At 37.6% G+C, this 17,519-nt stretch overlaps 1 protein-coding gene across 1 annotated transcript in view; it reads right to left on the reverse strand.

Moving 5' to 3' along the window:
• Positions 1 to 1,091: 1,091 nt before the first annotated feature.
• Positions 1,092 to 17,519, reverse strand: part of WDR72 (WD repeat domain 72) — a 119,284-nt gene continuing 102,856 nt past the window's right edge. The window contains exons 18-19 of the mRNA XM_075714184.1: positions 8,180 to 8,278; positions 1,092 to 1,147 (exon numbers count right to left, since the gene is read on the reverse strand). Of these exons, the coding sequence (XP_075570299.1) occupies positions 1,092 to 1,147; positions 8,180 to 8,278 (155 nt within the window). The remainder of the gene's footprint in view (positions 1,148 to 8,179; positions 8,279 to 17,519) is intronic.

Consider the following 17,519-nt stretch of genomic DNA (forward strand, 5'->3'; position numbering starts at 1 on the left):
CAGCCATGACATTTCCCCACAAGCAAGAGATTCATTGCCAGAGAATCTTTCCATGCTGAAAAAATCTTCGCTTTCTCAAAGTTAAGGCAGCTTATGGCTAACGTGACAATTAGGAAGGATAACATCAGACTGTGAGTTCCACCGTAAGATACAGATCCAGAAAAGCACATCCTCGAGTCCCTTTGACTTCATTAGCACTCTGACTATTGGTAATACAGAAAGTGAGCTTACTGTTCTGAGTGGCCATTCTTTGTCAAACCAGCATAAATCCCCCAGAATGTCAGGTGATAAATGAGTCTAATAAACTGCAAGTATTCTCCAAACATAATGGTATATTTTTTAAAAGATAAAAATGTAGAGCTGTTTTTCCCAATGAGCACAAACAGAAATTCAATGAAGTATATAATTTCAGAAGAGGACTCCAATGGACTTCTTCAACTTCATATTGGTATTACATTTCTACAGATGATGGTGATGGCAGTATTTATAGAAAAGGAAGATTTACATCCTAGACATGACCAGATTTATAATCAACTTGCCATGCTGTCCTGTGCACACGACATTCTTTATAATTTAGTTGTTTCTAAACATTCCATGTTTAATTCAAAATGCGCATTTTCCTTTAAATGCAAACAAATTTCTAATTATTTCAAATTAATTTAGTTTTGCTCAGTGTTAAAATGTTATTGGTAATAAAAGTCAGAAGCAAGGAGAAAGAAAAATTTAAATTTGATGTATGTAAAAGAATATTAAAATTGATGCAAATGTTTTATGGTCAATCAAAATTGTAAGATTTGGGATCACTACATAAACTAGTGAAAAACATCTAAAAATAATGAGTTGGTATATTCTATGTTAGAACTATCTAAATTTAATTGAATAAATGTAAATCCATTAGTGATGGAAGTGTGAATTGAAGTCAATAAATCAGCAAAAAGAAGCTGATCTCATGGAAGGTATTTCTTCTGTAAATCAACTATTAAAGGTATATAATAATAAATACAACAAGCCATTTCATGTCCACGCCACATATGTCCTATTTCTTGGCTGTTCTTGTGCGTCTTCTAATTTTTTTGGCTAAGCAGGGTTTTTTAACACACCTTACAGGAGCACACCTTAGATATCCAGGGATGTGGCTTCATGTCATCTGAAAAAGAAATGTATTCATCTGGCTTAGTGACTTTACAGTTTGAGGTAATAAGCAAGATTTTGTTTTTAAAAAATAAGTTATTTTACAATCTTTTTATAGAGTAATAAACTCTGTAATTTTTGTAATGGAATGAAAACTTTTAGCACCAACATGTTAGTGTTAAAAATATCACAAATCTACCTCCAGAAGACAGTTTACGTTATAATTGTTATACTACAAGAAGCAATATGGAACCCAAAACAGCTCAAGAGAATGCATAGCGTTCCTCAAAACTTTTCTCCTGAACAGGCTTCTCCTACTTCTTCCTTTTCTGTTTTAAAGGAAAACATTCCAGTGGACTAGCAGAAAGACAATTTCTGTTTTAAGTTAATAGATCATTTATGTTTCCTCTGCAAATACCATTTTCAAATTATATATATTTCCTTTCAGCAGAACTAATCCTACCATAGCTGTAAACAGAAATAATAGGAAGTTATACTAATAAGGCATTATATTTTAATTCTGCCATGGCTTATTAGAATTCCACAGAAAAGCACTCTCAATCATCAGTTTTCAGCTTCATGATTTCTTCTTATTTGATGTATGGTAATATTTACAACCTGGACTTTAAATATTACTTGTGCTAGAAACACTGCTTAAACAGATACAACACCTTTCATGAGTACATGAACATCGAGAAAGAAGCACACACTATTCTTTCCCAGTCTCATGGATATCTTGTATATTTGTCATATTGTCTATCATCTTTCTATCTGTGTCATAGACACAGAGAGATACACATTTTCTTGATGTTTACTATGTAGACTTCACTCCCAAACAACTACAGGATCCTGCTGAAGTGACAGAATGCTTGAAAAGAAGACGTTGTGGTTATTCCAAAGAGACAGAACTCATTGCACTTTGCTGAGCCCTGGCTAGTATCTACCAAACACTGCTTGGTATTATAGAATCATAGAATCATTTAGGTTGGAAAAGACCTTTAAGATCATCCAGTCCAACCATTAACCTACACTACCAAGTCCACATTAAACCAATCAAGGGTAGACTAGACTAAGCCATGTCCCAAAGTGCCACATCTACCCCTTTTTTGGACGCTTCCAGGGATGGGGACTCCACCACCTCTCTGGGCAGCCTGTTCCAATGCTTGACTACCCTTTCCGTGAAGAAATTTTTCCTAATATCCAACCTAAACCTCCCGTGGCACAGCTTGAGCCCATTTCCTCTTGTCCTATTGCTAACTACTTGGGAGAAGAGACCAACACCCACCTCACTACACCCTCCTTTCAGGTAGTTGTAGAGAGCGATAAGGTCACCCCTCAGCCTCCTCTTCTCCAGACTAAACCACCCCAGTTCCCTCAGCTGCTCATAAGACCTGTGCTCCAGACCCTTCACCAGCTTCGTTGCCCTTCTCTTATGCAGCACGCTCAGGGAGAAGAGAGGGAAAACAAACTGACAGGCACTGCGGTTACTCAAAGCCCAGCGACCAGCACAGAACCAACCCGTGCCGGTATCAGTTGCCCCCATACACAAGAAGAAATCTTGGAAGCAGAAATCAGCTCATTTAGAAAGGGAAGAGGAAGCTCCTCCTAAGAGGCAGCAGGAGGAGGAAGCATACTGTCTCAACAGTGAGGAGGCAGACCACTCCAGAGCAGGGCCACCACGAGAACAGGAAGAGGAAGACGAAGAACTCATAAATGAGATGGTAACCACCTGATCTCTATCCCTGAGCAAGCTGTGATATATGCAAAAGGATTTCAGCTGTTGTCCAGGTGAACACATTATCACCTGGCTGCTCCAATGCTGGGATAATGGGGACAGTAGTCTGGAATTAGAGGGTAGAAAGCCAAGTAGCTGGGATCCCTTTCCAGGGAAGGGTGTATTGACAAAGCGATTGGAAAAGGGGCATAAGTCCTCAGCCTTTGGAGGCAACTCCTGTCAGGCGTGAGGGAAAAGTATCCATCCCTTCTGGTTTTACAGTTTGATTTACTATCATAAAAAACAACAAACCCCCCCCTCTAAGTCATAATAGTAACCCAGAATGCTGATAGGATGTGACACTACATCTACTGCTGCTGATAGGATGTGACACTACATCTACTGCAGTGAAATTCTTATGGATTCATCTGTGCCTACATTGGAAATTCCAGAAAATCTTTCTGGAATTATTCTGAGGCACTAACATTTTATACACAGTCACAGCAATATTAGCTATCAGTGCCTGTGATCACTGGGCTGCGCCTACATTGCATCCTCTTCCTGCTTCATGCATCATCATCAACAACCTCCAGCACTCCGTTCCTGAATCAGTCCTCGTTTACTGCTACCTACTTTTCATGATGATGCAAATACAGAAAAAGAAAATCATGTTTTGCTAGGGTGCTTCATACTTGGAAATTTACTGAATATTTACTTTTACATTCTGCCTGTGTACTGATCAACAGCCATATAGGTGACACAGTGCTGATTTAAATAACATACTCTCCAGTGGATGGAACTTGGAGCCGGTAAATGAATATTTGATAGAGTGATTAGAACTTGCCTGATAACAAGACAGTCACAATTTTAGTGCTGTATTTTTAAGCACTCTGTGGCTAATAAGAATCTGTTGTTCTTGATACATGTCCTCATTCTCATTCCTATTTGCTGCAGTTCTGTCTCTCACAGACTATTTCAGGGACAGTCAGAGATCTTTCCCATCTCTGTGCCAAGGTCTGTCTAGGACAAGCAATTGAGTAAGACTGTGAAAACTGCTCGGAGTTTCACTATTATCTGTTATATTCCCTGAAATACATTCTGTCCTGAAGAGTCAAAAAATGAAGAGGGAAAAATTTAATATGGACGATGTTTCTGGAATGAAAGGATGGAAGAGATCATGAGCTGCAGAAGGGACCAGTTGACTCAGGCAGAGACTGTCTGGCTAATGAAGGCCATAAGCATATAGGGTTCTTACCATTTACATGGTTTTCATCTGAAAGATAGAAAACACTGTAATTTCTGTCTACAGCTTCCAACTCCATCTTCCATTAGGGAGGCTCAATTTCCCTCTATTACCAAGTGAAGTAATAGTCTATTGCCTAGTCTGCTGCAATATCTCTGTTGGGGGAAATAAGAGGCAAGGGGCATCTGTGCCTACATTGTTTCTCGTGACTTCAGCCCAAATCTATTCCCTTTTCTCCTAAGAGCTATACTTGCAGAACCCTCCTTGGTGTGACTGCACCACATATAAAAGTTAAGACACCTCAAGTTGTGTCAAGTCCCACTATGTTCCTCTTAGATTTTGACTGACAAAATTCAGAGTGCTTTGAATGCCCTTAAAACTCCCTTTAGACAAGATGATATGTCCTCTGGAGGTGTGAATTTTCCACCATTGTTTGTACAACAAAACTTGGGTGAATAGCTCAGACCTAGAAGTCTGACTTATACATCCATGTTCACTCAGTTTCAGCCTTTTTCTCAGTTTCTCTCAATGTGGAAAATTTATCTGATAAAATGGAAAACACTGCTGGGAATATTTATTTATATTAAAGAAGCACTCTAAGGCATGGTGAATTCTTGATGGGGGGTTGATATGATTAAATTCAAGTTCTACAAAAAGCTCTTGTAATTCTTATCTGATTATTATGTTCAAGACCAGAACAGAGACAAGTTTGAAAAGCCAAGACTTTGCATGTCAAACAAAAGTAGTCCTCAGCATGTGGGGAAAATGGCAGTGATAAACCTACTATTAGGCATCTGGGAGAGAAGCCCAGCATCTCCTCTGTGTGTGGGCTAAAATAGACATGAGCTGCTATCACAGATAATGGCAGCTTGTAGGCACATGAAGGGAGCAACTAAAATCCATTTCACTTAGACAAGAAACTGCAGTCTGATATTTACCTGTGTCCATCACATGTGAAAAGTGTTTGCTGTGAATTATCCAAGAGAAAAGTGCAGGTTGAGGGGTTTCATTACCTGTCTGAGAGTAGTTCCGATCACACATTGAACACAAGAAATCACAGGTAAATCTCAGATTGGTGTCTTGGGTAGTCAAATGGATTCCTGCTATTCATCCGAGTATACACCTTTTTCTACAATTGCTGGAGGCCCACATCCAGAGCAGTGAGAACATGTGCAGACACATAGAAAATGTGAAAGCAAAATAAGCAGAGTAAGCTTTATGTGATTTTAGAAAATTAAGATCACTTTGAAAATAACTCTCAGTCTAATGCCAAGGTTAGAGACTGCACCTTTCACCATTAGAAAACACAATGCACAGGTATGTCTGTTAATGGCTGCTCTATAGCCTTCCTGATTCTGGTAGAAGTTGTAATAAAGAACCCTTTCTAGGAATAGCTGGAATTCCTTGCAGGTATATTGTCATATTTTCACCTTTTCCTCATCAGAAGAGATAATAAAATCAATATATTTCTTAACATCACTTTTGCACATATGACAACATACTGTAAGTGAAGTGCAAGAGACTCTGCAAAACACATATATATAAACTTTTAAATAAAAACTTATAAATGAAGTTTGTAACTTTGCCCAGACTTTGAGTATGTGTGAGAGAGATTCTAAAGTCACAGGTTTCACTAAACCAAATTCTGACCTCCCAGGCACTCTCAAATTCCAAGATAGGATTCAAAGTTAAAGCACCTGAGAAATACTAGAGAAAATCATAGCCAACTGAATGTCATACTATTGTTTCAATGTTTGCTACTAAAAATAAGTGGTAGATTTTAAGTAAATGTATTGTGTTACCAAATCTTTCCTTTCAAACATGCACTTCTGTCAGAAGTGTCTTAATTTCTTATCACAGAATTTCATCCGCACAAGGAGCAATAAATAATTCATGTTCCTAGCTCTTTGTTGTGTGTCCCTGAACTGCACAGAGCTGGAAGGCTGACAGCTGTGTCAGGACAAGCACCAAAGATCTGACATGACAAGTGACTAACAAGTTTCTTTCAGTCTATGGTGAAAGAAGACAATGGCATAAAGTGCAAAAACGAAATCCTGAAACAAAATAAAACTGTTTCTTTCTCTTTACCTAAGTGTTTGCTATGAGCTTATTTCCGACCCATAACCTCTGGTCATTTTATAGTACTGCCCAACCCCCTTTACTCCTCACATTCGCCTGGCCATTTACGCCTGTCCACGGATCAATATGAGCAATTCTTGGAGAAATACGATGTCTCCATGACAACCAAGCCACAAATTCTCAGTGGAAAGCAGTGAGACCAGTAGTGAAATCTCCTGAGGTTTTCAGACCTATAAGACAAGATGTCTTAAAATGCAGGAATGGCCAGAAACAAAAGCCAGAGTAATTCATTGTTTATTACTAGTTTAATGATGTCAGATGGACCGAATGGAACTCAGTTTTTAAGTTTAGATGCTTTATCAACATGTATTTTTGCCAGTCAATATTCACCTCCTGACAAGCTTTTATTCTTTCCATTACTTCATATAGATACACAGAGTGCAGAATTGGATATTCAATTCCCCATCCAAATGTGTACGCTTTGCCACACAGAATTAATTTATGGTTAAAATTAATGTTATCTTTAAGGTACATTAATTCTCACCTGAACACTTTAGTGCCACCTTGTTTTCTTTCTCACTTCAGAACAGATCAGAGCTTGGACAATCCACATTTTTGCCCATAATCATTGCTGAAGGGACTATAGACAGTTTCTGAAGGAGGTGCCATGCACCACAGATTGTAGGTGCGGTAAGGAATTGAACTTGGCTCCTTCCTGAGTAGATTATCTATTTCTTTCTAAATCTCATGCTGGTTTCTGCCGTACAGCATTGAGTCCAAGCCTATGTGGCTTTAGAATGAATACGGATTTACAATTCATTGGTTTCAATTATTCTAACATACACTGGTGTTCATTTCTGTGGAAAAGATGAAAACGGAATGTAGTTCAAATCGGGTATATGACAGCAGTTGAACTCCCAAGGAATCTTGGAGGAGTGGAGTGTGCTGAAATATAATCCCCCAGACGTAGGTCCTATCTGGGTTCTGAGATGACTTAGGGGACCTGACATGGATTTCAGACTGCACCCTTTGACTGAAAATTAAATCTCAGCAGTGTTCCTTGGGGAAGGATCAGGGGACTGTTGGCAGCTGCCCCCTGTCAGCACAGGCTGCAAGATTTGGAAATCTCTTAACTAAGCTGACAGGCCGCAGAGACGATGAATCAAAAATATGATACACGGATGAGCACACAAAGATGCAAGAGGGTACACAGAAGCCAGATAAAACAGGGAAAGAAAATATCAAGTGAAGAAAGATGTTTAACTCTTTCACTAATGAGGACTACGTGCAGGTTATGTATATGGTGTATGTGGTTCAAGCTCACAGTTTGCTTAAAAGATCTTAGTATTTAGTCGCACAGAATGTTTTTAATCAGCTGTGACTCAATACACTTTATATTTAATTGTTTCCCTTTGGGATTCATTTAATAAATTTTGTAGATGTTCCATAACGAGAAAGATAATGAAACTACATGAAGATAAATCTTTTAGTCACCAAAAAGAATGCACTTTATGGATGTTCCTGTATTTAGCTGAATCAATGTTAAGAGCCATTAAAATGAAATAATGATTGTGAGCTGATTTAAAGAAAAGAATCAAGCTATTTAACACTACCAATTTGCTTTCCTCCAGAGATACAGTGTTTGAATGTCCGCTGCTACATTCAACTGCAGTATATACAGTCCTTCTAATTTTTCATAATCTCATGCTACCTTCAAAGGGTCAGACATTGCACAGATATTAAGAAAGCAGTGTAGTCCAAAACTAATTATAATGAACTAGTAGTGTCAGCTTTCTTTTTGGTCATAAAGCTTTTATCCTTTCTAAGACCTGAATTCTTGATGAAAGAGGAAAGGATAACAGCTCCACACTGTGACCCCTGGAGGTGACCATTAATTTGACATTGCAGCTGCTAAAAAGGAAACAGCATTACAATGTGCTTTTTTTACAGACCCAAAAGCTGTGTCAGATTTATCACTTGATACTTGGTGACTGTCTTTAAATGCCTCTCACCTGGACTCTCAGACTCTTCCAAGACACATCTGTCAGGCGGATCCTCCACATCTTGGAAGTTTGCTGAGTTTGAGCTCTTGTCACGCTTCAGCGCACTGACTGGAGCAATAAAGAATAAAAACAGGGGGAGGGAGAAATGTAACATATTCAGAAACAAACACTTCCTGATTTTCTGCAGAACTTTCAATGCTGAAGACATAATTTGTAAACACAAATAACAGACTGAAATAAAACAGAAACTCCAAGTACTTACATGCAACCATAGCACAGTTGAAAAATCTATAGACAATTCATTCAAGGAGAAGTTTGAGGCATTGGCTTAAATGTGATCCCTTTGAAGTAAAAAAAAAAAATTTCCTATAGAATCCTAAAATAAGAAAATAATTTAGAAGCCATAAAAAGTGCCTGTCTGTTTCACCAAAGAAGCCAGTAAACAATATAAGAGATCAGTTAGGTGGTTTTGTAATTACTGGAGTCATTCACCAGGGAGAGAAATGGTGTTCATTTTAACATGAAAATATGTTGTATATAACAAGCTAGAATGTGAAATAATATTAGTCATAATTCCGAAGTGCAGTAAAACCGAGACTGAGTTGCAGTTTAGAGATTACCAAATTTGATTCCTTCTTTTATTTAACTGCTAAAACCATTTTCATTTCAGAGCAGGAAAATAGTTTCATGGAAACAATTATTTATCTGTATATGACTCTTTAATTCACTTGACTTTTGAACAAATCCCGCATAAGTGTTCCTGAACAGAAGAGAGGTATTTCCCTTGTCAATGTCCATTTCCCTCTCTTCTGCTCCAAATCTCCATATGGAGCCACAAATGCAGCATGAAGATAAAGTATAATTATGAAACAATATATTATAGAATAGCACAATAAAGACTAGATCTCAATTTTTCAGTCCCATTAAAACTCCTAGCTGATCATATTTCTTACGAGAATAGTGGTGACCAGATAATACTTAATTTTTCTAATATCTAGAAAATTAAGCAAGGTTCCAAACTTCCATGTGGATGGGGATACCAATGGCTATACACAACCTCAGTATAGTTTTGTCCTGTTTTCAAGACAAGAAATTTGTTCCCTTATAACTTTTGATGGCTCTTTTTTTTCTTTAACCAAATGAATACTTGCTGAAGGATTACTTAATTTAAACACCCATTTAAATTTTCTAAAATTATGAGTGAATCAACAAGGCCTTAGGGCATTATTCAGACAGGAAGAGCTCAAAAGACACATATTCCACTTCAGTGCTCTGCACTTTCCATCGGTTTGCAGCTATTGATCCCGGGTCACCAAAAGGTTCCATCATTCTCGACTCCTGCATCTATACAGAGTCTGTTTGAAGCAATCAGGGCTTCAATACAATTGTGGAATTAGATCCTTGAAAATGCAATATTAAAACATAATAAATAATAAAATCTATGATGGTTACACTGTGCATTTCACCTAAAAAAAAAAAAGCCAGTAAGTTTTGCTTAAAAAATCTGCCTTGGATGGCAACTAACCAGTATATAAACACTTGCCCAGGCAAAGCAGGAACACTGGTTAAATTTCTAAGCTTACAAAAAGCCAGTAGACTTGTATCAATGGTCAATTTATCCACATGAAGAGGAGTTTTTGTTCCTGTCTCTGCCATGGAAGTGTTGACATGAGAACCTGCATGAGGTGAGTTGACACTGAAGAACAACTTACAATAAATAACAAATTTTCTTGTTCACACATGAAAACACTATAATATGTGCAGGAAGAAATGACTTCAGAGATATCTGTGCTTTTCTCTGATTTTTACAACCTTTAAGTGATTTTCAAATACACCAATTGAAGGCCAGGATTCCCACTTCAGAAAAGAAAAATTGGAAAATACAAGTGTGCATATTATATTTATTTTTAAAAAAATTGTTTTGTGCCAAATTAGAACATTCTTTCCAAAACAGTTCTTCACATTAAGCAGTCAGCTCCACTGTGCTGAATGATAGTCATTACAGCTGCATAAATTTAAATGTCAGAACTACTCTGAAATAGACCGATAGGAAAATTTCCAATAGAATATACAGTGATAAAAGGGAGAAGACAAAAAGTACGGCTATGCCTCTGCAGAGAAAGAGAAAAATCACAAGAGCTGTGGTCTCTAAAAGACATAGCAGTGACCAAAAATTCAGAATCAGCCTTTCAAAACGAACGTTGTATTGTCACCCAGTACAGAACTCTCATAGTGAACCAAGGAGGGGAGACGCTTTCACAGCACCAAGCACCAGTCCCAGTTAGGAGATGGCAGGCACTTCCCTTGCTGGAAGTCTGTGCTCTAATTGCTCTTGAACGGAACTAGGACAAACCTGTTCAAGTGCTCTCCCTCTGTCCCAGACCATGTCAGCATAAGTCATATAATTCAAACTAACCCTCTTGATTTTACAACAAAGCAGAGCTGAGAAGTGGTTTTAGGGAAGGTATCAGATTCAGCTGAGAACTAAATTAACTCAGAACATAATGAATAAAAGACAGCCAGGAGCAGGTCCATACACAGATGAGATACATAAGGAAGGAACGAAGAACAAGAAAGAAACCAAGACAGTCTGGCAAGATCCTTGGACAAAGCAGGATGATCTCCAGTTGATATGCTTGAGTAGAGATTGCAGAGATTTGGGGAGATTCGGGAGACAATGGACTCACAAATGGACAAAAAACAGTGATGAAACACTCACACCAGTAGTTGGTGGTAAGGAACCATTAGGAACATTTTAAAGGGAACAGAAAGCATGGATGGAAAGTGTTTTCACAGGGACAGAGAAGCAGATGTCTAGACAACTTGTGTAAAAAGAGCTGTCAGAGAATGAGGTTCAGCAGGAAAGAGTGAAGGGAGGAAAGTGCATGTTTCAGAAAACTGGGAGACAGGCTGGGACAGGCTAGGACTGGGTCACTGGTGTTGAGTGAGGGATGGGTATCTTAGCCTTGTCACTTGGAAGTACACATACCTGCCTAGACCAAACTCAGGCAAATAAACTTCACAATACCCTAGTTTATGAAGTTACACAACGAGTGTACGCAGTGACCAAGAAAGGGACCTAGGCAGAGACCTTCAGATCTTTCTTTTTTAAAACATCACATGTTATATGCTCAGTTTGAAGAGGAATGTTCCTTAAAAATATCATAAAAGAACAAAGGGAACTGAAAAGTTAAAAATAAGGAAAGAACAGTCTGGCCCAAATAAAGTGTGACTGTAAAAAATGGCATTATGTAATCATGAAAAAAAAAATCTTAACACTGACACCTACTTTACTGTATTTTCCCTTAGGTGAATAGGATTTTACTTTCAAGTGTCAATAGGGGAAATATTGTTCTGAATTGCTTATACCTAGGAAGCTGTGGAATTTAAGTTATTTAAACATAACCAGCATGATTTTTATTCATTCTGAGGATACTCTGTCCTACTTTGGGTTTAAACAGACCTAAAAATTACTTTTGCTTCCATTTGAAAGCTAATTTGTGTAGCCAAAGTGATGTAAATATCTCGAGTATAAATGATCCCCAAATCTACAAGTCAGAGAAAAAGTTAACAAACAACAATTTCTGATATAGTAACTCCAATAATATTTTCTTTCTATTCAGTGCAACGTAATTTCAATTATTACATGGACAGTAGAAATTACCTTTGTTAGCATGGAAGTAAGGTAAAAGGACAGATTTCATTGAGGCAAATGACCTTGAACTTAGCATATAAAAATGACATAAATCTTCATTGTACAGGATCAGTGTTGAGAATTGTAGTAATTTTTTTTCTGATGCATCTTAATAAGCTCTTAAGAGTTGTTTACTGAACTTGATACCCATTCTCTTACATTATTGAAACAGAAAAAGACATTAAAAAATAGGTATGGAATTTAGAAGAGCAAAAGAATGTCATAAGATCATAGTATTCAATGAGACATTTATGTAGTTTCAAAATATTTAAAATTCCACAAAATAAAACCAAATTATTTCCAAAAAGAGATCACAGACTGATCCATGATCATTCTATGAAAGAACAGTGTTTGAGTGAATGAGCTGTTAAATGATAAGCTGTTCTTAGTGAATATACACTAATCACTAATTACAGCAACAACTCATCACTATAATTTATTTCTACATGTTCTGTTTAAACTCTGAAAAGCCTTGTTCCACTCTGGAAATATCATACACTAAAGTCTAAATAATCTGCTCTGCCTACCAATTTTCAGAGGGCAGACACATTGGAGAAAGAAGTCTGCATAACACAGGTGAATAAACCAGTTAGTGTTTTCTGAGAAGATTCCTTTGTTATTGATAAGGTGGATTAGTAACTTAAAGACAGTCTGTCTGTAGAGAAAACAAGAACTTACTTGTCATTCAAAACAAGCTGATAGGGCAACAAAAATTATTTTTCAATCAAAACTATTAGGCAAGATAGGCTATAGGTGATAAATATACTTAAGGTCCAATACAGAACACGAAGCAACCTGAATCTAAATAAAACTGCATGAAAAAAGCTGTAAAGGAAAACAAAATACTGGTATTTTTTTATTTTTGTAAATGGATAAAACAATCATGCTGCAATGCCACTTCTGGGATGTATGGGATCTACAGGCACTTACCATACTATACCTAAGAAGCCTGATGGAGACCTGGGCAATAAATGCTTTGAGTGCTATTTTAAAAAGCACATTTCATAGGTATCACAAAAAGCATAAGAACAGCTGTACTTGCTGAGACCAAAGGTCACTGTAGGAGTCCAACAACCATACAGAAATTTCTCCTAAACTCCAATTTGAAACTTGGGCAATTCCAAAACTTTTTTTTTTTTTTAAACATTTAATAACTCACAGTAGCTTTCTGTTCCACAAACTTCTCCAGTTTTCCCTTAGAAATATTTGCATCCTTAACATCCTACACCCTAGCTTGCCTTAACATGACAAGCTCCATTGTCTTACCACATAGATAGGCATCTCCTTTTGCTTGTTTGCACATGTCCCAATTAATGTGATTAATAATGTGAAACTTATTTTTGTATGAGAAAAGGCACGTGTACGAGCCCTGTACACTCTCTCCATGACACCTGTGATTGAATGGACCTTTGTTTTATCCTCTTTCAACCTTCTCTTTTCCAGGTTGAGGTTTACTTATCCTACTTAGCTTTTTACACATATTTTGACGCCAACCTAAAAGGATGTGATTATTTCACTAATATTATAGGAAATGCAGAAAACATTCACGATGATTCATTATGGTGATAGCACTCTCCGCTGAGCAGTGTGCCAGCAGGCAGGGAGTCAGATAGGCTGGGGCTATGCCCTCGATGGCACCAGGGCCAAGTACAACACGAGGCTTACTTCACAGGTTTTACAGGTGATACTCCCGTTTACAGAGCCGGGTACGGTGTTTGCCTTTGTTGCCACAGCATGAACACTGTTGACTCATGCTCAGCTTGTGATCCAGATTCTTTGCTGAGAAACTGTTACCTTGCTATTTCTTCCCCATCTTGTCTCTTTGCAGAAGATTAATCCTACCTCGGTCTAGATCCTTGCTCTCGTCCTTATTGAATTGAACCTGATTTTTTTTTGCAGACCATTTCTTAGGCCATGTAAACCACTAATTCATCTCACTGGCAGAAGACATCAGTTGCTGGTCATTTCATAATTTTTAGTGTCATTTAAAAAAACCTGCACTGATGTATGTAGTTGTCATTTAATTGAGAATGGCTGGTTGTTATCTTCTGATAATTAAATATCACATTGGCCCAGTTTTCATTACATTTTAATTTTAAAAGAAGGGATTAAGAAATTAACCTGGAGAAACACATTATTATTCCAAAGAAAAATGCTACAGCATATGGAAGTTGGAACTGTCCTTGAAATAAGGCAGTATAGAACAATTCAGACTGGAAGCTACAGTAATTTCAATCCATTACACTGAATGCAGAAGTAGGACCTAATATTACATTGCAGATCTCAGTTAGCAGAAATACTGACCCTTGCACCTGAGGAAGCCTGAGCTTGCTCTTGCACTCTGTGAAGTCACATGCAAATGAAGCCCATTCCACTCGCTATATGAATTGCAACTAAAGAACATTTTTCCTTCTGTAAGTGTGAAATTTCTTTTAAGGTTTTTATATATTTTAAAATTAAAAACTCCTGAAACTCCATTTTCCTCCCTCCCCGTATCTATGAGGACAGCATTACTCCAGACAGGAAAACTGAAATTTTCAGTGATTCTTTTCCCAATATACCTTGAAGTTTTATTCACCCAGAGGGACTTCCCTACTTCTCTCAAACTAAAATATAATGGCATGTAACAAATTATGCTCTCAAAGGACATCCCAATTTTGTTTCATTAGTGCAATGAAACATTCACTCAATTTTAAAGCAGTTGTCTTGATCTTAGTTGTGATTTATACCAGAATCTGTCCATGTATTCTGTGTAGTATATATAATAAAACACCTAACTAGTTAAATTTGTCTCAGTGGGTTCTGCTGCAAGAAATAAAATACTTTCCCATAAAATCCCACACAATGTTTACTGCACAGCTCTGAAGCATATGCTTCTGTAAAACTTAGGGGGATTTAAAAAAGGAAAATGTAACCCCAAGCTGTCTTTAATTTATTATTCTATCATTATACACTGCTTTTTCTTCTCAATGTCCTCTCTGGCTATAAAGCCCAAATTTCTTTTTTCCAATTTCCCTAAATGTGTGGTAGTGCATATTCTAACCAAACATGCTGTAAGACTGAGTTATTTGATCACATTTTATCAACATTATTTATCCCCCTCTCATTATTTTTTTTTCAGTCAGTAACGGGGAGGCAACAGAAAAACAATTTTTACAGGAATTAGTAAAGGTGGCCAAATTTCAGTTCTGGTAGTTACTAGATAATTAGTTTCTTTTTTAAATTAAAGTATATAGCATCTTGTCCTGGTTTCAGCTGGGATAGAGTTAATTTTCTTCCTACTAGTGGGCATAGTGCTGTGTTTTGGATTTAGTAGGAGAAGAATGTTGATAACACACCGATGTTTTTAGTTGTTGCTAAGTACTGCTTATGCTAGTCAAGGACTTTTCAGCTTCCCATGCTCTGCCAGGTGCACAAGAAACTGGGAGGGGGCACAGCCAGAATAGTTGATCCAAACTGACCAAAGGGCTATTCCATACCCTATGATGTCATGCTCAGTATATAAACTGGGGGGGGTTGGATGGGGAGCAGCAATCGCTGCTTGGGAACTGGCTGGGTATCGGTAGGTGGGTGGTGAGAAATTGCATTGTGTATCACTTGCTTTGTATATTATTATTGTTATTATCATTATTATATTGTTATTTTTATCATTACTATTTACTTTATTTCAATTATTAAACTGTTCTTATCTCAACCCAGGAGTGTTTCTCACTCTTACTCCTCCGATTCTCTCCCCCATCCCATTGTGGTAGGGGGAGTGAGCGAGCGGCTGCGTGGTGCTTAGTTGCTGGCTGGGGCTAAACCACAACACATCTCCTCACCTGTCCAATTTTCTAAAAATATACAGCAAAATTCCTCCTGGTTTCTGCACATTAGATCAATGGTATGGGAGAGTACATATTGCAGATATGACTGCCTATCAGTGTATCAGTAGCTTCTATAAAAACAACAAAAAAAGAAAGAAATACTTCATATTTTTAAAATTCCATTGTTTACCGTATTGACATTATTATTTTCATGACAGCAGACTGATTTGGTATTGAAGTCTAAAATAATTAATCAGGGAATTTCCAGAGGATTCTGGTTCAGTCCATTTCTATGGAGGAATTCTAGCCATAGATTGCCTCAATTTGCTTTTAAAACCACAATGAAACAGAAGTGTGCACGGTTATGACACTGACATATCCCTGTGCATAATGTGAATGTTACAGCTTGCATACTCTCCCCTTCTCTCGATCAAAGCTGTCCACATAGCTTAATCCATAGGAAAAAAATATAGACAGAGCATCTTTATTAACCTCTTCTGGCCAGATTATTGTTATTATTTTGCATTATGGCCTTGAAGATGTATTACTGATAGGGAGGTAAAGCCAACTGCAGCACAGCATGACTCTGCTGAATGGCTGCTGTATGAAAGTGGAAGTACTTATTTCCAAGACATTTCTGTGATGCTCCCTACTGTTAAAATGTTATCTGACTTTAAAAGATTTTCAGTTCAATTGTAAGCAATAAGTAAACTCAGGCAGTACAGTACTGTATACTGAAGAGTTTCACTAGCTGGTCAAACAGGCATTATTCCAAGAAACTAATGTTGTATAGGACTGCTTCCTGGTGGCTGAGACCTCTGATTGGCAAAAGACAGTGGACTTTTCAGTCAGCAAGCTAGTTACCCATGGATGTGGCTCAAGGCTGACACACAGATTGACTGGTTCACACTAATTTACTTCACACAGATTCCATTTATCTCCTAGAAGATCCCCTGGCAGCAGCTTATAATGGCATATCCTAGGATGCCTGCCTGCATGAGTTTTTAAAGCGGCAGAGCTTGATGAATCTAAGTCCAGAAAACAGTTCACAGATTGAGGACTAGGTGCAATCAAAAAACATCAAGTAGCACAGCTGGGACTTGCTAGCTTGCTTGACTGGTTTGAGCAGCTGAGCATTAACTACGCTTGCTTTCCTGCTGGCAGCCCTGTGTCACTAGGACAAATCGGAGTACTATCCGACAGAGGAAAAGAAAAGAACAGAAAAGAGAAGGCAAGGCTGAGGAGAGGAGATTATTGCATTGCATGGATACTATTAACAGATGCAGGAAAAACTCATCAGAGCATTTAATCTTTATGCAACTCCAGGATTATCAGACTAAATAACGCTCTGGTTAGCAAATTTTGAGGCTAGGAATCTGGAAAATTTCTTTTGGTCATGCTAACAGTTCCTAGGAAAAAGACCTGAATAAATCTAAAGCTGTTGCCATTTCTTTCCTGTTGGAAAATAAAACTATATTCAATCTAGTAATACATGTACAATAAGAAATAGTTACCAATATAGTGGGTTTTACATTATAACAAGGTGAGGTACAGGTCAGTGCAACTCCTCACCTCCATAGAGAACAACGGATTTCAATAGGTGTAAGCTTACAAATAGTGTTTTTAAAAGGACTAAAAATACAGGCTTACACTATAGCTCTCCAAATTCAGATAGACAGGGACTATTCTTTAAAGTCCTTCTCAGAAAGGAAGCAAAAATTAATATTATTAGACAATAACATTTGCCAGCAAATGTATTGTGAGAGATCCAAAGCACATTTAGTACTTAGGAGGTTAAAGACTCAGCTGTAGTGCTAGTTGATGAAAAAGTAGGATTAAGGCTTTAGTA

This window comes from Pelecanus crispus, chromosome 7, assembly GCF_030463565.1.
Source record: "Pelecanus crispus isolate bPelCri1 chromosome 7, bPelCri1.pri, whole genome shotgun sequence".
NCBI lineage: Eukaryota > Metazoa > Chordata > Aves > Pelecaniformes > Pelecanidae > Pelecanus > Pelecanus crispus.